This window comes from Petromyzon marinus, chromosome 25 (genome assembly GCF_048934315.1).
Source record: "Petromyzon marinus isolate PM22_M1 ecotype Great Lakes invasive population chromosome 25, UKy_Petmar_22M1.pri1.0, whole genome shotgun sequence".
Classification (NCBI taxonomy): Eukaryota; Metazoa; Chordata; class Hyperoartia; order Petromyzontiformes; family Petromyzontidae; genus Petromyzon; species Petromyzon marinus.
In genome coordinates this window covers 2,372,341-2,393,994 of record NC_133691.1, presented here as the reverse complement: position 1 = coordinate 2,393,994, position 21,654 = coordinate 2,372,341, and the positions used below count along the sequence as shown (strand labels likewise).

The 21,654-nt window shown below is 46.6% G+C and overlaps 1 protein-coding gene across 1 annotated transcript in view; it reads right to left on the bottom strand.

The window, feature by feature from the left end:
- Positions 1-3,710: 3,710 nt before the first annotated feature.
- LOC116945985 (uncharacterized) overlaps positions 3,711-21,654 on the bottom strand; it is a 41,784-nt gene continuing 23,840 nt past the window's right edge. Inside the window, exons 6-10 of the mRNA XM_076069622.1 lie at positions 18,033-18,173; positions 16,766-16,821; positions 13,423-13,555; positions 8,660-9,646; positions 3,711-7,247 (exon numbers count right to left, since the gene is read on the bottom strand). Of these exons, the coding sequence (XP_075925737.1) occupies positions 7,201-7,247; positions 8,660-9,646; positions 13,423-13,555; positions 16,766-16,821; positions 18,033-18,173 (1,364 nt within the window). The 3' untranslated portion in view covers positions 3,711-7,200. The remainder of the gene's footprint in view (positions 7,248-8,659; positions 9,647-13,422; positions 13,556-16,765; positions 16,822-18,032; positions 18,174-21,654) is intronic.

The following is a 21,654-nucleotide window of genomic DNA, read 5'->3' as shown; positions in this document are numbered from 1 at the left end:
CTGGTGCGGTGCTGAAAAACATCGCCACCAGGGGAGACAAAGGCGGCCGGGATCTGGTTGCGTCGGCCGCACCATCGCCGAGTGCACCGACCCAGCCTTAACAGATGCTCGCAAACAGCGGCTTGCTCACTACAACGGTCTGTTGCGGGGGGGGGGGGGGGCGTCTTTGTGTGTTTTTGTTATGCCGCTCCAATAATGACGAGCAGAGGATGCGCTTCGGTTAGGGGGTTCAGATGATGCGGCACAGGTTGGAGCAGTGCGCTTGGAACGATGGAGTGCCTGTTGAGTGGGCGTGCGTGCCACGTGTGAAGCAGTGGTAGGAGTTAGTGGTTGCGTGTGTGTCCCAGTGTGTTAGCGCTAAAAGGTGTTAGACTTAAAAAAAACACAAACAAAAAGCTTTTCTGCCGCAGTTCAGTCGGCCAGCGTGTAGCACGTGCTGTAAATGGGACGCCACGTGTTGTAAATGGGACGCCATGTGTTTAAATCTACCGTGGACAGGTGTACGGTCACGACTCCATTTCTCAACGGAATATTTTTTTTGCGGGGGTGATTTGACCATACTTCACCACGTTGGCTGGTGAGCGTGGGTTGGTGAAGGTGGAGAAGCATCGGTGATGGGTAATACTAACAATGGATGTTGCTGTACGTAAGTCAGGTCCGTCCATCGGGGTGGGGCTCTGACATCTGACCCCGTGACGTCGAAGCGCCCCCCCCCAAAGCGCGGGGCCCCCCAAAGTGCGGTCGTCCCAATTCGCAGCTCTCCCTAGGGGACGGCTCTGCGTACGGTGTACGTACTGCTATCTACTGAGAAGCGGATCTGGAAACTTCTCCAAGGGTGGGTACGTATCGGGCAGTCCCGCGGTTTCAAATGTTTCAAATAGGGCCCTACATTAATTTCATGCGGTAAATTATCAATTACAAATAAAAACTATTCTGGCTCCGTGGAGCCACCACTGTCTGCCGACGAGTCGACAGCAGCGTCAAGGCGTCTTCAGTGCAAGCATGATGCTGCACTGTGTTGTCCAGGCTCAAATTCTCATCAGCTTCCGAGACGTGACGAGGTCGTGTGCATTCCGGATGCTCTTCTTTGATGAATTAAAAACAAAACTTCGTCTGTCGAGGCAATTCGACTGCGGTTTTTGTTTTCCCCTTCACACGGACGAGTCTCAATCAGAATGTAGCCGCCATACGGTTTTGTCGTGTTCCCACTTTTGCCGCATAAAAGTTAAATCACGAAACGAAAAACCGCGGAGTCGCCCTCGGCATCTTTGAGCGACGCCGCTCGTGATAGCTTTGGCGCGGAGCGAGCGAGCGAGCGATCGCTTGATTTCGTCCGCGCTTGTTACGTTCGCTGGACGAATTTAGCAAGAGCGACGTTCGGTTGCGTGTTGTGTTCGAAGGCGAGCGGGGATATTCATAGCCCGAGCACAATATGTCTCGCTCCTGGTTGTCCAGGCTAAGTTTTAACGGCAGCGTGTCACTTTGTAGTTATCAGGCTGGCCACGTGCAAATCAACGTGCGGTTACATTCCAAAAGGAAGAAAAAAACCAGCCTACCGCATCCCTCCAGATTATAATAAGACCCTGGGGCCAGTCAAACGCACACTAGACAACGCGTGTCTGGTGTCAGTGAATGCCGCGTAAATCAGGTTACATATCCAGACACGCGTGCCGGATTATAAGACGCACCCCACAACTTTTGCTTTAAAATCCAGGGGGACGTGGAGGGCGGGGGTCGCAGTCCCGTGAGTACGACGGGACGTCTCGGCGCTCCCCCTTGAGCACATTGGCACGAGGGTTCACCTTTGGCCCCTCGTTAATTATCAAGATAAAAGCGTCCGCAAGGCAATGACAGGACCGGCGGTGATGAATGATTAATCCGCGGGAGGCGGGAGGTTTTGTGTGTTTTTTGTTGTTGTTGTTGTCGCATATCCCTCGAGCTCTCCGCCAGGAAATTGCGTCTTTAAAGCAAACTCGACGCCTCGTGGAACCTGATATCGTTGCAAGACATCAACAAACAACATAATGACATGTTGCCGCCGATTTGCCTTACGGTCAAATTATCGGCAAACATCGTGACCGTGACATTAAATGTAAAAAAGCACGAGATTAAATAATAGCTTACAGCCATTAGTCAATGCACTGCTGCCTGAATGCTACCCTTAAAGCCGTGCCGGTTTATGAGACCTCCTTTGCCAGTAACAAGATATAGGAATGGGTTTTACCCTTTTAACTGGCACAAAAACTGACACCTTTATTCAAGGCATCATGTCGTCTCGTCTCGGGTGTGGACCAATCAAATTCAAGGACAGTGCCAATATTATTATCAGAGTTGTTTTTTTTGTTTGCATTTTGACTGCTTGTGTTGTGGTTATTGCAAACATGATGCCTTGAATAAAGGTGTCAGTTTTTGTGCCAGTTAAAAGGGTAAAACCTATTCCTATACCGTGCCGGTTTGTTTGACCATACTTCACCACGCTGTGCAGTGCGAGTAGGTTGAGCAGTAGGGGATCGGTTCAGATATCACTCGCTACTGATGTTGGCCGTGGCCTGGAATCAAAACTCAAATGGCTGAACCACTGAGATTGGATTATAATGTCGCTAGCCACTGATCTTAGCCGTAGTCGTGGCCGGGAATCGAACTGGGATAGCTAACCACTGCGTCCCCGCTCCAGCTAAGGTTTTTTTTTCCCCCAGAAAGATGATCCCTTTGCTAAAAAAAACCCATCGCATTTGATGTAAAAAAAATACCCCACCGTAGTAAGAACTGCATTTACAGGGCCGTCGTAATAATGCACAGACGGCACGAGGCTGCTTTGCGAGCCTGCCTTTTGCAAATTGGCGTGGGTGAATCTTGATTGATCCAGTTTATTAAGTAAGCCGCCACCCACGGTGTATAGAGTGAAGCAGACGTCTGTACAGCACAGACTGCACTCACGCCGGTGTGTGCATGTGCCAGTACAAATAACACCGTTACGGGTTCGTCTGTCCGTTGTCGTTTGTAAACCGTCTGCAACGCAGGATCCACGGCAACGCCACGACACATTTCACGAGAGAACCGAGGACAGCTCCTCTTACGGCCACGTTGTTATCTTTGTTCGCGTTGGGTTTTATAGTTGTTGGGGTTTTTTTTCTCTCCAAAAACTAGCACCGTTTAAGATCGAAGATCCTGTGCATCCTAAAAAAATGGAACAATGAATTGGCCACGCTTGCAGGGGCACCGCGGAGGTGAGATGTTAATTACCTCGCCTAGTATACATGAGGTCGTCGTTTCGATCCCGACCCTGACTCCTGCTGTATATTTGGAGTTTGTTCTCCACGTGGTCGTGTGGATTTTTGTCTGGGTCCTCCGGCTCCACATTTAGAAACAAGCATTTATAGAATTTGGCTGATATAAATTTCGACACGATAATTCACTTAATTGGGCTATCATTTGTGGTCGCTTCTGAAAAAGAGCTATATAGCTCAGTGGGCCTTACCTGGTAAAATGAACAACAGTTTAGTTTAGGTGGTGGTTCTCAGATTATTGCATGCCAGGATCGAAGGTGGAGAGATGGGGTGGTGATATCTTGGGGGATGCTTTCATCCACCAGTGGATTGATCACGGCAGATTATAATTATTTAAGATCTCAGAATGTAACACATTTCTTTCCTCTCTGTTTTGACATTGTGAAGTTTTTGGGGGGAATAAAACAAGCGGACACAAGTGCGTGTCATTTTGGCACAATGTAGTAACGAGTATGTTTAATATGCGTTTCTGTACAACAATCTAGATCACAAATGTTTCCCGCAAAACGGACACTCACGCTGCGCTTGAGGATATAATGTTGACGGACGGTCCACGATTCATTGATTTGTGTGGAGTTTGATGTTAAACTGCCCGCGCAAATATCTTCAAGATCTCCCCCGCGAGTCATTTGAGACCAAATCAGCTCCCTAATCGCCCACCGCAGGCTCTCGCAACGGGCCACGGCTTTTCACGACTTCTCTCTTTCAACTAAAACTACAATCTTGATACTGGGGGGGGGCGAGTAGAGGTGGCCAGAAGCTGGTGGCAATACAGCAATGAATTCCTGAGTCTATCTGTGCGGAGCTTTGAGTGTTACTGACATATACGCTTGTGCTCGTGAATGTGAGATTTGTTTTCCTTTTTTCACCCCCATGCAGCCACTCATTATCGGATGGAAACGATGAAGCATTGCAATCCAAGATTGTCCGGAAAATGTTTTGAGGCTTTGCTGGGTTAAGGGCATTACAGTTTTATTATTTAATAATAGGGTTTTCCACTTTTTTCGGGCAACAAAACTGAATGAGTGCTCGACCAGATGACGACTTCTGGCGTCATCTGGTCGAGCACCAATTGGGTCGAGGCTTAAAAGAAAGCCGTCCCTTGGTGTGGAGCAATCAGTTTCAAGGACAATGCATATATTATCATAGTATGTTTTTTCTTCTTCTTTGGTTCTTTCGGTAAAGTCACGTAGAATGAGAATAAAATAATAAATTGATGAAATAAAATGACACAATAAAATTCTCACGACGTTTCGGCCACAACACAAGCGGCCTTCATCAGGTGAAGGGACGAGAACGTGGCTTTGTCACTCCAGCGCTGTCCTACCAGACAGTCTCGTCCCTTCACCTGATGAAGGCCGCTTGTGTTGTGGCCGAAACGTCGTGAGAATATTATTGTGTTATTTTATTTTATCAATTTATTATTTTATTCTCATTCTACGTGACTTTACCGAAAGAACCAAAGAAGATGAATAATTGCAGTCACGAAAGCTTTAAATCGAAAAGTATGTTTTTTTTTGCATTTTGACTGCAGGTATTGTGGTTAATGCAGACATGAATCCTTGTAAAAAAAAAGGTTTCAGTTTTGTTGCCAGAAAAAAGGGGAAAAACCCTATTATTACATTTTGGTACTGGCAAGGGAGGTCTAATGAAGTTTTATTATTATTATTAACATAAGTGATGAATATTAGTGATGGCTATCAGGTAGCTTCGATGTAATTAATGATTGGGCACAGCACGTGGCTTGCTCCCCCACTCCCTCAACCCCCAGCTTCCATTTGACTGCTCGTGTATTTCCAGGCCCATGTTTCCATCTCGAGTCATAAGGAAACTCATCGGGGGAGATTATCTGCGAGAAACCCCCTCTACATGCCATCCCCGCCCCTCCCCATTATTGTAATAAAATAAAAACCTAATGCCATATCTAAATTCCAATTTTCACCATGATCATCCAAACGTGTTTTTTTTGTTTACCTAGGTCAAAGGTCATCAACGATACCATAGCCCTTCAGCCCCTTCTGGTTTCCATCCGACAAGAATCAGCCCTTCTCTCGTCGGCTGTGATCAGATAATTACTCAAACATTGCGACTGGACTCACAGGCGGTGAGATTACGTTTGTTGTGAATTACGTGAGTTCTGGTTGTGCCCCCCCTGCCTCCTTGTATCACCAAATGTATTTACTTAAATTACGACACACACACACACGTGTATCATTTGGAAGCAGCACACATACATGACGTCGTGTCCGGGACTTAACCTCAGTCGGAGCTGTCTTGGGCCTGAGCTCCAAAATATATTTCACTGCCTCACTCTCAGTCACCCCTCGAGGGTGGCACCTGGGCGATTGGGGGTTGAATCCCCCCTGCTTATTGTCCCCTGGATATTAATAATCGGTTATGGTAACTCATTAAGTCTGTCTGGTTTATTATTATTTTTACAAACAAAAATTGTAGCAATTTTCTACGTCGGCTTTCACGACCAATATGTTTTGTAGCAGCTATACTCGCACACACACACGGCGCACACATGACATCCAGTGCTGAACTATTCTCCGTTATAAATACTGCACGGTATTGAGTGGGCTAACTCAAACTCAATTCCATGCAGTGCAGGGTAACACAGTAAGTGTAACACTTTCGCCATCTAGTGGTAATTCTATGGTATCAAAGATTTACAAACTTGGTTCCCAGGCAAGATATCAGAACGTACGTGAGGCACAGTTGTTATAAATTTTAATTTGCACGTGTAAAACCGACGCATGGGTTAAATCGGTGCTTAATTTCAGCCGGAGTTGCGTCCAGGGCTGAATGCTGTAAAAAAAAATTCTGCCCACCTACATACCCACATCCCTGGTGTGGGTCTGGGGGGCTTTGCGTTGAAGTTGACATTAAGCCCTCGTTAAAATATATATTATAAACACACAAGATATTACATTGAAATATGTCATAAAATATATACTTATAACATATTACGAAGAGCGGTTATTTATACTGCTGCATTTATATTGTCTATTCAACAGGCTTTGACGTCGATTCTAAGCACTCTATAGAAAAATATACTTAAGTATAAAAAATAAACGTTGAAAACAAAATGAATACAATATGTAACTTTCATTTATGGAACCTGAGTTGTCTAGTAGCAAACAGTATTCAGAAACAGGTGATGCATGCTACATTATACAGTGCCATCAAAGAGACATGGCCGGATAGAACCATGTCCTGCACATAACAATGGCACGAGACATGGTAAATCGGTGGGCGCCAGGGTGGTGAGATGTTAACTATCTCGCCTGGTATGCAGGAGGTCGTGGGTTTGATCCCAACTCTGACGCCTGTATATATGGAGTTTGCGTGTTCTGCCCGTGGTCGCGTGGATTTTTCACATTGAGAATCACGCGTTTAGAGCATTTGGCTGCGATAAATTTCCACACGATAAGCCACTTCGTTGAGGTAACATTTGTGGCCAGGACGCTTCTGAAAAAAAGAGCTGCAGAGTTCAGTGTGCCTTAGCTGCTAAAATAAACATAGTTTAGTTTTAGTAGCGTCCCAAGCAAGTACCTCACTAGAGACCCGACAAAGAGAAGCCCTGGTTTCTCTCCATCTCGACTCTCAACCGTGTCCAAACAAAACATGAAAGGCTTGTCACTTTCGGTGGCTTCAGATAGAGATATTTAACCTTTCTATCGTATATCGATTTTTTTTGTTTATCTTATAATATAATAGACAATATGAATGGCATTTCAATGTGCAGGTTTGATAGACGTGGTCTTCGTGGAAATAATGGAGTTTTGTTAATAACCAGGTTATATCAGGGCACTTGCACCCTTGAATTCGCTCACTATTTTCAGGGATCCCACTGGCACACTTTCAGCGTTGGAGAAAATGCACGCTCGGACACTTGTTTCTTGTACTCTTAAGATGCCGGGAGGTCATTAAGATCTCTTCGTATTATCTCTGAAACTGAGAAACAAAAAACGTGCCATCAGGATAAAGAACGCACAAGCGAGAATTAAAAACGCAAAGAAACATTTCTTCACGCAAAGTTTGGGGGCGGGGTCTCCTGGTTCTGCTTCCTTCTCACACCCTGAGGCGATCTTCAACATACCACAGCCGAAGTGTTCAATTGCCAGCATTAATTCTGATGATGTAGACAACAATATTATCACTTGTGTGTAATCCATAAATCAAGGCCCCCATTTGGCCATACATTGGTTATAACGGTTGGGTTGTTTTGGTCTTTGTCCGTTCATTATTCATTCTCAATCATCATAATTATCATCAGTGGGTGAAGGCACACGCCTGGATATATGTAGTCTTCAGGGCACACGCCTTCATCCACTGCCGATGTTATCTCTGGGTCTGGCGATGTAACAATTGATCTCACTCTTGCACACGAGACGATTGGGCAAGTTCCCATATTGGGCTGTAAAACTATTGGCTAATCACGAGCCAAATATCCACAAAGGAGCAGTGGTTTGCAGTTGTGTAGATAAATATATATATCATGTGCTCCAAGGTGTTTAAAGTGTTTGAGAGAAAACACTGTAACTTTAAGTCACCATTGTAAAAAATCCTGCGTTTTGGCTGTCATTTTTATTGTGACATATTGGTCAACATTATATTTGTGTTCTATTTTTGTAGCCAAACTGGAACATTCAACATTTAAATAATGAGTACTTTTAAACAGTGTCCGAGAAAATCGTAACACCCACTGTGTGGACATCCTCACGAACACCTTTCCATTCATTAAATCGAACTCGACAAAGAAAAAATAAAATGTTCCTTACTGATCATAAAAAAATATATATAGCATGCCCTATTTCTATAAATCCAGCTCGCTCTTGTATAGATGTGTGCAAGCTACTGGGAATAATAACATTTCCCACTACCCTATGACTAACAGTTATTGTTATAGATATGGGCAGAGATCTGGTCCGAGCACCTGACCGCACATTGCAGACTCGAGGTCTGCAATGTAATCGTCGGGGTTTTGAAGGAAAATTACGTTGGCTGACTAACTTGAGCCAATGGCTCTGCTAAGAGCCTCCGGTTGATGTGGGTGTTTGAGGTCAGTCCAGTTACTGGAAATGGCCTTTCCGTCCATTGCCCAAGGAGATTTTGGTGCCGAATTTCACCGTCCTACGCGCGTCACAGCTCGCTAGCGCACACGCACGCACACACACACACACGCACACGCACACACGCACACACGCACACACACACACGCACACACACACACGCACACACACGCACACACACGCACACACACACGCACGCAAACGCTGACCCTAACCTTGCTGTGAGGTCACAGCGCCCGCTGGGGTGGCAGGGCTCTTTGTAATTGTTATGGAAACTGATGCGCGGTCACCTACCATCCTCCAGCATGCTGAACTCCTTTATGCCAAACACGTCTCCGTCCGGGGGTTCCTCCTTCACCGCCGCCGGGTTCCACGCGGGCGCCTCTCCAAACGGCAAGCCGCAGGTCGCCCCCCGCCCTCCCGCCGGCCCAAATGGCGGCCTCTCGCCGGGCGAGCCCTTTGACCCCGCGACCTCTGCTCCGCCGGACGCCGGCATCGCCCCGTAGGCGGACGGCGTCCGCTGCCCCGACGCGTCGAGGCCCGACCGGTGTCCGCTCGGCGGCAGCGGCGGCGTCGGCTGCGCCATCCGGTAGGAGCGCGAGGCGTCGGCCCGGCCCGCGGAGGGCGGAGCGGCTCCGGAGATGGCGACGGGACGGCGGAGGCCCCCGCCCTCGGGCCACCGGGCGGGCTGGCCCACGAGCAGGGTCGGAGGCTGGGCGCCGCAATCCGGCCCGAAGGACAGGCGGGAGGCCCGGTCGGGGACGTCGGTGGCGAATGCTTGCTGCTGGCCCGCGGGGCCGAATGCCGCGACGTTCGCCGGGGCGGCGTGGGCGACTCCGCGGAGCGGGGAGAAGATGCCGCCGCCGCCGCCGCCGCCGCCGCCCGAGGCGGAGGGGGAGCACGACCGGGGCGACGGCACGCCGGCAGCGGAGGAGAAAGCGGACGACCGGCCGGGGCTTGCCGAGAGCCTCGCGCCGGAACCGGCCGCGAGCGTCGGGGAGCTTCCGGGTGATGCCGCCGCCGCCGCCGCCGCTTTGTGGGACGGGGAGAGACGGGCGGAGATGGTGATCAGCTCGGAAGGAGATGACGAGAGCCTCGCGGGGACGACGAGCGGCTGGGGCGAGACGACGCCGCGGGAGACGGAGAACGCCATCGGCTGAGGCGGCGACGGGGAGGCCCTGCTGCCGCCGTACGTGGTGGCAGGTAGCGGGGACGCGGGTCTGAACGTGTGCACGATCTGGTGGGCGAACTCGCACGGCGTCTCCTGCTTTATTGGAACACCTAAACACCGAGATAGAGGGCAGTGTTGTTTTTTAAGCAGCGTCAGCATTGTGCAATTGAGATATTTACGAATAAATGTACATACAATGAAAAACAATTAACTGAAGCATGCTTCCGAGGTTCATATCTTTCGTAAGAAACCCTTACGTATGATATGGCGAAACCGTGAAACATTGTACGATATATAAACCGTGATAAACGGATTGTCCATTTTGTAAAATACCGTCATTTTTTTACTATTGCTGGTCTTTGAAGTTCTCGTAAATTTGTGACTGTTTGCAAAAGAAAGAGTTCATAACCATAATTAGCTTACAAAAATATATATGAGGATAGGTTTTCCCCTTTTTTCTGGCAACAAAACAGGTGTTAAGATGCTAAAACACCAAACTGAAACCTTTTACAAGGAATCATGTCTGCATTAACCACAATACTTGTGGTCAAATTGCAAACAAGAAACAAACTCTGATAATATATGCATTGTCCTTGAAACTGATTGGTCCACACCAGAGACGGCTTTCTTTCGAGCCTCGTCTCAAACGGTGTTAGACCAGAGGACGCCAAAATATATATTGCCCTTTAAAGTAGTACCCTGTAAATCGTTTTGTGGCGTAAATGACACACGCCAATTCAAAACGTAATCGTTTTTCTAACAGCGAGGCGCATTGTGAGCCGATGGTAAAGTTTCAATGATTATATATTTTCTTTAGAACTGCTTTTTGTGTTTAGTTTGTTGTCCTTCCCCCGAACCTCCGATTAGCATGGTTGGCTACGTATGGTGCGAAATAAGTTCTACATACATACGTGAGACCCATGGCAGGCTTATGTTGAGTGAACTGCAGTTGAATAACGTTTCAGCTGTATTTATCCCATACTTGATGTACATAAAGGCACAAAAACAAGACTATCAACATGCTAAATACAATTGCAAAATTAACGGAATCTAATTGCACGATAAGCATCATGGTGAAATGTACATTTTATTGGATAATGAAGAAATTACAATGCAGCAGCCCTCGTGTACATCGAGTCTTCAGTAAGCGCTAGATCGTAAGCAAAATGGGATAACGTTTGCTGAAATTAAAGTTAACTATTGAATGAACAAAAGATCTCATCACTGTGTGTGTTAAAATACGCGCGCATAATGAATAGTTAACCACGTGTCCGTGTCTTAAACCTAGGCGCGTACAATTTAATCGAGCCCTCTTTTCGTGCCAAGAGCAGTGGCCAACAACCGCCACACTGATCGCCGCAATGAGAATGACATTTGCATAGACAAGCCATCAGCATTTCGCGGCTTATAATGAGAGAAACGTCTTAGATCGTGATACCGAAATGTGCGCTTGGCTGACAGCAACGGGTGGGGGAGGGTGGGGGGGTGGTGGCAGGGACTATTTTTAACTGCTGGGGGCAGAGAATTCCAAGGATTGAATAATCGTGAGACCACAAGGGCCTCCTGCTGGTGACGTTCAACACTCCTGCTCGTTGAGATAACTCGGCGTCGTTGGCTTGGTCAGCTTCAGCTTGCACTTTGATAACTCTCTCTTTCTCGCGCCCGTTTTTTTTATATATATACATGTACATGTGACCGTTTCCGCATCGGTTTTTAGGTAAGGGGTGTCTATTTATGGTCACCAAAACTGCGTTCGCTTTTCCCCGTAATGAAGTGCCTAGAATCTTGGATATGTAAAATACTTGGTAACTACTCGTGTACAATTCCAACCTCACGTAAATTCCCAGCCGCCATCCTTGAAAAATAACCGTAGCGAATTTTGTTAATTTTTGTCACTAGCCCTGATGCAACAGGTGTCATAGTTCAAGAGTAATTTATTTTTAAGTACCATTGAACATTTCTAATTATATATCTTTTTTAAATTTGTGTTTGTAATTTCATTCCAGGTTCAAATCTTGAATGCCACAAGCCCTCTCAAACAGCTCAAATGCAGTTACACTTAATCTGTGCACGTGTGTTGCAGTTTTACCATATGCTGTATATTTTTTGTGCCACTTAGGCCTATTTTATCTGATAAAATGTAAAATAAGTCTTCGTTTAGTTTATATTCTCCTGGCTTTTTATACATGTAGTGGTAAGGCAAAAAAACGAATCGCTGTAATACCTTTTCACACTTGTGCCTTTACTGCCCACACCTTTTCATCACTCGATGTCTTATTTATAATAAGCCCTCCACTAAATTCGAAATAACACGATGCGCAAAGCTCCACCAATGTTCGGCTGATGGTACACCCAAGCTTCGAAAAAGTGAGAAAAATCCCAAACTATTAATTGTATTTATAGAACGTATGTTTCTAACTTGTTCGCCATCGAAAGTGTGAACTATACTTTGACACGGCTCCCAGTAAGAGCTTTTATCTGATAAGGGCTGTTACCACGGAGGCTGTTTTAGAAGCACGCTGGGCTTATCTATGCAGGGCAGGCACTGTTGTGGCAAATTTATTGGCTTTAACAACCGCCACCCCACACCCTAAAAAAAAAAACATGAAAATTGATCGCGTGAGGCGTAAGCCACCAGCTGATCCACATTGAATGCAAGTTCTATTTCTTGCAATTATATTTAGTTGGTGTTCTTCCAATTGCGTTTTTATTTTTGCTTCAGTGCGTGCAATTTGCCGCTTTGAAATGCTTTGGCGCGAATGTTCAAAGGATCATCAAGATTTGTTGTGCTTTTTATTCACTGAAAATGCTGTTATATCATTCATGCTAGCGGTACTTTTTTGTTTCAACCCCACAATATTTACACGTTGTTATGGTTTCGTGGTGTATTTATTTGTCCATATATACTGACAATATTGTGAATGGTAAACATAAGAAGCGCATGCTTGGAATGGGATCCCATCTTATTTTTGAGATTTACGTTAGTGGATTCTTTTTAAATTGTGCATCGATCAGATCTTGCTACGATCAAGATCAAAGCAAGTCCTGATCAGCTGATTACCTGCTCTTCTACTTCACAGTGATAAAAGTAACCCTAGATGGCTGGTAAGACAGCCCTGTTGAATGTTTAGCTGACAGATGCCATTAACAAGTGGAAATCAATAATAAGAATAAATGAGTTCCAGCTGAATTATATGGAAAATACGAACAGATATTTCTTATTTAATAATGGTCTTTTATAATCTAGTGCATGAATTACAAATAAAAAAAAAACATTTTAAACATTCCCCCTTGAAATCAAACGCAGGCCCTCGTCTTTGAATATGCACATATACAAAGATATAGATTCCCTTTTGTTAGCCTTCAGCATACTGTTGGCAATTTCTGTCAGCGAGCACTTAATTAGGCGGGCACGGCGCATGAGGTGCCGGGTGGACAGCACCATGCCCGTGCCACCTTTATCTCCCCACTGCTGATTACCCACAACACCGGTTACTCATTAAATGTTGGGTCCACTTAGGGGAGGCCCAGGATCGGTTCAGATATTCTCTCCCGATGTTGGCTGTTAGCGGGAATCAAATTCTGATTGCCGAGTTCGTGGTGTTGTGCGCAAACCATTACACTACTGCTCCCCCCAAACATACACATGAACAACCACAGACATTCACGTGTGTGCTTTGCACGTGTGTGTGTGTGTCTGAGACCTATGTGTGTGTATCAGTACAACAGACGTTTTTATTTAAAAGATCGAGTGGTGAATAATGGAAATAATATCTGCGTTGGGGCGAGCGGCGGACAAGAGGTGAAAGTTCGTCGGTGGACGGATAACGAGGAGTGTCGCTGCATGTTCATCTGCAGCAAGATGTCCGGCGTGAATGTCGCTTGCCTGTGAGCGGCAGGTAAGTGAGGGTGTGGTTCTGGCTCTTTTCCTGCTTTCCGTTGCAGACGTAAACCTGTACGCTCACGGGCGCGGCGACGTTTCGGTCAAGGTACGGTGGGACGCGCACCAAGGCTCTGGCCTGCACGCACACGCGACACGCACACGCGACACGCATTAATCACGGGAGTTCCTCGACAGCCAGGATCGGGTTTGCGAGGCTGAATGTCCGTGCACCGCGCAGGGCATCCGTAGAGTTATCATCATCCATTGTTAAAGAATCATAAATCGAGGGCAGTTTGGGCTCGGTTGATAAAATTATTAAAAGACAAAAATCCCACATACAGCCGTGAACAGACTGTTGGGGCAAGTGCTGTTAGCGAGCACCTATTAAGGCGGTACGACGCACAAGTGGGTGGGTGGCCAGGTCCACATCTGACCGCCTTTGCCTTCCCATATCTGAACTAAGTACCGGACCCCCGACACTGCACTGGGTACTTATTTAAGACTGAGTCGACCTAGGAGAGGCCCATGACTGGCGTAGATATGCTGCAATTGTTTGAAACGCTTTCATTGACTGCTGTTAAAGATCACTCTAGTTTCTCACTTTTTTGCCAAATACGATATATTTGATGTCACATCAACATTCAATCACATCGTGCAAACGGCTGTCCTACTGTGAGTCTGTAATGATGGATGATGCTACTACGGGGCGGGGGGGGGGTGGACCATCCTCTACACTGCTGTGTGTATTAATACCAGACGCAAAACATTTTATTTCACCGTGGCATATTCCATACATTGTCTCAGCTCAAAATTCCATTCAAGAAAACGTTTGTTTTACATTGTGGTGATGTAGCGGCCACTAGTGGCTGCAGGGGTCACAGTAACCAAACGCATACGATGTTTACGAATCGATAACCATTGGTTATTGCAAGCACAATACTATGCATGCATTGTGGGTTTAAACATGGACATTGCTGAATTGATGCATCCGTTACACTTCTACTACTTCATATTAAAGTACAATTATAGACGTGAAAATTGCAATCAAGTAAACGTATACAACCTAGTTTGGCATTACAATCATACGTTACTAACAGGTGGCTGTTATGTGGCAGTCATGGGGATTGTTTTACCATACTTTACTGCACTACTCAGCGCGGTTGATGAAGGGGGCGGGGATCCGGTACTTTGTTCAGACATTGTTCGCCACTGATGTTAGCCGTGGCGAGGAATATGCTTCATATATTGGGGTTGAGAGCGCAACCTGCTTTTCACTGCACCACTGCTCCGCATATCCAAGTGTATGTGTAATAAAATATTAAAGCGATTCTCGTCTGGCTTCTAGCCCTGGAATTTTTGTAAAATGACATCTCTGTGTGTTAATGACAGGGTAAGAGCGCAGTGGTTCAAAGATCACATTTTCTAAAACATAGTGCGTTGCACGATAATTATTTGCAGTTTGCTCTAAAATCACGTCACCAACGTGTAACAACGCATCCGCACGCTCGGGATTTGGTGTGTAAGTCGCTCTCTCGATGGGGCTTTGAGACGGCTAAGTGAAGTGATCAGATTCAAAATGCCCAAGGTGATCATCGATGTTGGCCGTGAGCGGGAATGGAACTCTGGTGTCGCCGTGTTCGTAGCGCAGCGCGCTAACTGCTGCGCCACAGATTCCACTCAAGTGAACACATGAACACACATCAACACAGATACACAACAGCAACGACTGCCTCGTGTCACCAAGTGGTGGTGACTTCACCACGGCGCTGGTGCCATTCTAGGTGCCACGTGACGTGTCAGAGGCTCGCTGGCAGGAGGTCGCTGAACAGGCCCAGATGGAGATGCAACGACAAAGATCACCCGTACAGCCTGAACAGACTGTTGGGGGCAAGTGCTGTTAGCAAACACCTATGAAGGTCGCCACGGCAGACACGTTCGCAAACAGGTAAGGGTTCCCCATGTAGCTTTACAGGATAGTTGCAACATAAGCCATGGAGCGGTGATTTTAGGTGGTGGGTGGTGGCGATGGGTGGGGGCAGCACTGCGCTACTGGATCCAGTGACCTGAATTTGATTCCTGTTCCCAGCTAATGAATGTTGCGAGCGATATCTGGACCGGTCCAGGGCCGAATGCCTCCATCACCAACACACACTGACCAGCATGGAGACGTTTGGTGGTGAAACAACCCCCACGACATGGGTCAATTTCGTTCCTTTAACACGCAGTGGATTAACAGAGCTCTACGGAATTATTGAGGCCACAGAGGTGGATTCAGGGATGGGGGAGGGGGTGATTGGGGTAGATGCCCCCCCCTCTCTCCACCCACCCGTAGTATGTACTGTACGTCGAACTTCTTTCGTACCGTACGTAGGGAAGGGCAACAAACTAAACATAAAAAGCAGTTCTCAAGAAATGAACCCCTTGATGACCCATGCATTTGAATTTTATTGATATTTAACATGGACTATACATTGCTACTTAGTTATTTTTGTACGAACATCGGGGGGGCCCCCTCTTGTGGCCTTTCCGCATCTGCTTGTGCGGAGTCGCGTGGGTCTACCAGAACAGTAGGCTAGTACGTAGTGACAACGCTCCCATCCGTAGCAAACACCAGGCGGTTAGCCACAGGCCTCTTGGGCGAGCCCCACGCTCTGCAAAGACGCGACGCGTCTCGCCGTGCGAGCAAGGCACTGACCTCCGCTGTCAACGAGCGTCAAGGTGGCCGGGCCCATGTTCCCCGCGAGGCGACTGAAACGTCGTCGCTTTAGAAGCGTCGTCGTCCTCAATGTCGCCGAAGCTTTTCCGATTTTTGTTCCAGTTTAAAAACCACGAGAAAAAGTTCTGGGCTCTTGCTTGACTCATGATACGTGATTCGGCTTATGTGTATTTTTTTGTTGTTGCTATATTCACAAAGCGTAAAGATGCTAATGGCAATGTATTTACACCCATAGTGTGGATAACGTTCAGTATTTTCGAACCTTCCTTGTGTGAAAGAGCAAGGGAAGGACGATCTGAGAAGCGGGAGTGGGGTTGGCACAGCGCTAGAGAAGGTGGGGGCGATGTTTGAATGAGGAAAGCCACCCACTGGATGGGGGCTAGTGGTTGAGTGGGCGTGGCTATATCAAAGTGGGTGTGGTTGACCGAGGGGGATGGGCTGCCAGCTCAACGCGTGTGTCTCAGTTGAGCCTCCCAGGAATTTGCCAGACTTAATTCCCCCTGTTTCCAAGCGATCAAACAGCACAATGCAATCTCGTTCCGTCTCTGCAGTCTGCAGTGTTTCGAGTGCAAATACAGCTTTCACCTTCACAGCAATTGAGGTTCTGTTGAAACGGCTTTATCTACTCACCGACTGGAAGTTCTCCATCGTAAGGTCGACCTCTTTCTCCCACACAGTCCGCCCATCTTTGAGAGTAAATATTCATATACGTTATGACTTTCAAGGCGATGTGCCAAAAGGCAACGGCGGGTTATGAACATTTTTTTTAAAATTAAATATCGTGCAGGCGTTTTGTCATTCGGTTGAGCATAAAAAAAAAACCAAGCCTTGTATCTCAGCAGTCAGAAAATGTTAATACGCGTACCAGATTCTCACTCTTCTGCCGAACGTTTCATTTATACGTATACAATGTTGTTATTTCCTTGCGATACATTTTCCACCGTAGCTGACATTCCGAGCGTACGCATTTTTCAGTTGCGTTTCTCATGTTCCCGTTTGCGTTTTGAGTCCGCATCGCTTCATAAATATACATCCTATTCTTAGCTCTTTCGGTAGAGTCACGTTGAAGGGAAACAATGAAATAATAAAATATATATAAAAAACAATAAAAAATTCTCACGACGTTTCGACCATAACACAAACGGTCGTCATCAGGTGATGTTTCCCTTCAACGTGACTTTACCGAAAGAACTAAGATTATGAATTACTGCAGTCACGAAAGCTTTAAATCATAAATATACATCCTCCCAAGCGTCTCGCACCTTTTGTTACCGCGCTGTACGGGAACTAACACGAGGGTTGTCTCACCCAGCCTCCGTTTTTACTTCTTTGTGTTTTCCTTCTCAGCGGAACTTTTAATTGGCCCCACGTGAAACTCTACAGGGCTGAAAGCAACGAGTGGTGGTGACACTTTTGCCCTTCCCCGTTTGTTCCCACAGCCGGGTTCGGAGTGAGAATTTGTACAGCTGAGGTGATAATTCACCATGTGCATTACAGCTGCCAAATGACATACCCCCCCCCCCATGGGTCGTCTTAGCACAATTTTTCAGCGGCAGGCAACGCGACTGGGATGCAATTACAGCGATGCGAATTCGTTTCCAAAGTGAAATGTTATAACCCCACGTGCACGTTTAATTGTTAATGTTTCAATATGGATGTTTAAAAAAAAAAGTACATTTATTTACACACTTTTTTTTTTTACAATATCAACCAAAACCCCTAACTTAACAACAACAACAAAAAGGTAAGGTCACAACTTAATGAAGCTCTGTAAACAGTGTACACCTCATAAAATATATGTCCGCAGGAATATTAAAACGTCTGGCTGCCGCTTAGCAAGGAAAGAACGCAGACAAAGCGATAACGAGATCAAAGCCCTGGCGGTGTAACCGCTCACCTTCTCCCTTCTGTGTGAAGATGACCTTCGACTCTGGAAGAAAATTACTTCCAGTGATGACCATCTCGTCCCCACCCATCACCGAGCAGCTGTTGATGCTCAACCGTTCAATCAGAGGGTGCTTCTGTGCAGATCTCTGAGCTGGAACGGACATCATCATTATAATTAGTATTACCATCATTGTTGTTTTCATAAAAGTGCCATTGCTTTCCATGACCAATGATTACCAATGTCAATATCATCATCGTAATAAGTGTCATCATTCATAATTCATCACGGTCATCGTAACCGTCGCCATGAATCAAGGATATCGCTTTTTGTGGCCGTTTGATTGTGGGTTTTTTTTTACAAACAAAAATTAACATCACCCCCGGTTCTAGAAATCTCAGAAGTGGGCTCACTTGAATTAACCCGCATTGTGATTTAAAGCTTTCGTGACTGCAGGGATTCATATTCTTGGTTCTTTCGATAAAGTCACGTAGAAGGGAATATATTGAGTACATTGATTATATTCATGAAGTTTATATTTAGTTCTTTCACATCGGTTTACTGTATGATAGTTGGGTAGTTGCAGTTCTTTAGCGTCAATATACTAAATGCCTCTGTTGATATGTAAACTCTGACTTTAACGTAGCTACTTCCGTGACCAGTTACATGCCAATTCCTCACATTAACATCATGCTAATCTCCCAGTTACATGCCAATTTTTGACTTCAACATCCTGCTAATCTCTCACATTAACATAGCTACTTCAATGCTAAATTCTTCTGTTGATATGTAAACCCCTTTGTCAAGGCGCTCTGCTCCTCCCACCCAGCTTAAAATACGCTGCCAAGCTTAGCAGTGTTCATTGGAGCGCTGTCTTTCCGACAGCTCTGTTTCTTCACCTGAGGACGGCTGCTTGCGTTGTGGCCGAAACGTCGTGAGAATTTTATTGTTTGATATTTTTATTATGTTGTTTCCCTTCTACGCGACTTTACCGAAACAACCAAGAATATTAACACGCATTGTTCAGCAACAATGTGGGATTCATCAGGATGTTAAAATCCCATTTTCATTGAAGCCTCTGCACTTCAAATCACAGGTCCACATTGTCAGGATGGTTCCGCGTGATATTGAAATTTTCTCCACAGCCTCATTATTGCGAGGGGGTCGAACAAGTGACCCTCCAGAGCCCCGCCCCCGTTGCTGCTGCGCCTGCGGCCACACGGAATCGCAACGCCACACTTGTTCATTTGCTCCCCGCTAACATTTGTTTGCGTGCGATTTGCAGAAGCGACGTGTGGAATAGCTGACGCCGACACAAATTGGTGAATAGCGTGCATCCAGCCCTCGGCGCTGATGAGGGGCTGCGCTGTAACACCCTTTACAGCGAGAAGAAGTCCCGTTCAGACGCGGCGCTAAGGTTGTAGGAACCCCAGTGAGAACCATTAACAGCTCCCCCCCCCCCCTGCGACCACATTTGTAATTATTTATTTTATAGCTTACTATGTTCACGCGACTGTGGGCTTTAGTAGGGTAAGTAAAAAGACAAAGATCCCCCGTATTGCCTGAACAGACTGTTGGGGAAAGTGCTGTTAGCGAGCACCTATGAAGGCCGGAACGGTACACAAAGGGGGTTGTAGGTGGCCAGCACCATGCTCAAGCGCTTTTGTTTCCCCGGTTTTGTACATCTCCACCAGGTACTCATTTGAGGCTGAGTCGACCTAGGGGAGGCCCAAGACCGGTTCAAATATTGGTCACTGGCGTTGGCCGTCGACGGGAATAGAACTCGGGTCACCGTGTTCGTAGTGCAGCGCGCTAACAACTACACTACCGCTCCCCCGCGGCCGGGTAAGTGAGGGGTCGGGGCCACATCCCTCGAAGGGATCCTCGCCGATGGTCGAGACGAAAGTCGGAGAGGCAGCCAAAGGAGCGAATGTGCCTGAGGGGCTGTTCACCCCATGGAGATGGAAGCGGTGAGACAAGAGACGGATGGATTGTTGCATTCGCGTGTGTGAGGAATGGTGATGGCTTGGGGGAGGCCTTCACCCAGCAGTGAATAGATCGTGAATATTTGTATTTTGTGTACCTGCAGTATGTCGTAAATAGTCACAATTAATTGCTCCACTTCGATCCTCCACAATCATTCCACTTCAATGATTCGACCAATTGCCACAATTTGGCCTAGCGATTTCATCCGCCAATTATTTCTCGTTTGTATAGTTTCGTCCGTTACATTAGCCCAGATGTGCCATACACATATCATTTTCAAATACAGCAATTTGTATATATTGTTAACAATACATTATCATAGGCACAATAACGTGCTATTCTCATAGGCACAATAATGTGCTACTATGCATCGTCACATGCCCAATTATAAATATTGATGTTGTTCAGCGACATGCCTGATTCATATTGCACCCTCTTTGTCAATCTACTGCTGCGTGAACAATCGTCGGGGTTATTTGACTTACTTCCCCTCGCTGGTCAATGCGGATTTGTGAAGCTGTCCCGAACTGGTTCAGATATCGCCACTGAATCGAACTCGGGTCGCCCGGCTCATAGTGCCCACCGAATGTAATTGTAACTCATGCCCAGTATGCATTGCGAAGGAACCTTTGTTCTGCGGTCATCCCTGTGACCAAAAGCCCTTGCCACTGCGTGCAACCGTCAAGTCGGCCGGACCGTGTGCTGAAAAGTGAACAGTGCCGAAGGAGAGCGCGTCACTCGTCAACAAGGCAGGTGAACAGTGCCGAAGGAGAGCGCGTCACTCGTCAACCAGGCAGGTGAACAGTGCCGAAGGAGAGCGCGTCACTCGTCAACCAGGCAGGTGAACAGTGCCGAAGGAGAGCGCGTCATTCGTCAACCAGGCAGGTGAACAGTGCCGAAGGAGAGCGCGTCACTCGTCACCCAGGCAGGTGTTTTTTTATTTGTATTTTTACCAGGTAAGGTCCACTGAGCTGCTATATGGCTCTTTTTCAGAAGCGACCTGGCAGCCACAAATGATAGCTCAACGAAGTGGCCCATCGTCACGTGGAAATTTAGAGCAGCCAGAGACTCTAAACGTGCGATATTGAGTCTAAATGTGGAGGGGGGAAAAAACGGAGAACCTGGAGAAAAAGGTGATTGCACCATGCCAACAGTATAGCCGCTGCGAGACATAGAGGTGGCACGGGATTAGTAGCCACAGCAACGGCGAGAGAGGGCCACGTGGTGTGTGTACTGGTTGTCGTGGTGTGTCCAGTAAATAATCACTTGCCGGTTCACCAATCCCGACAGAGCCGGTAGATGATTAAGCCCTCATTGTCTGACGGACATTTGGACCCCTCCAAATGTCCCCCCCCCCGGAGACAGTTGTTGTAACTTGCAGACCCGCCCCGACTAGACATCTTTGAAAAAGAGCTTCGCGGCTCTTCGGATTCCTCCAGGATAAATAAAGATTATATAAATAAAGATTTTATAAGCCAAAACAAAGATTTTATCTTACCAGGTAAGGCCCACTGAGCTGCTATATGGCTCTTTTTCAAAAGCGTTTAAAAATAAATAAATGAATGCAAACCGACACACCTGATGACGACCGTTTGTGTTATGGTCGAAACGTCGTGAGAATTTGTATTGTTTTATATATATTTTATTA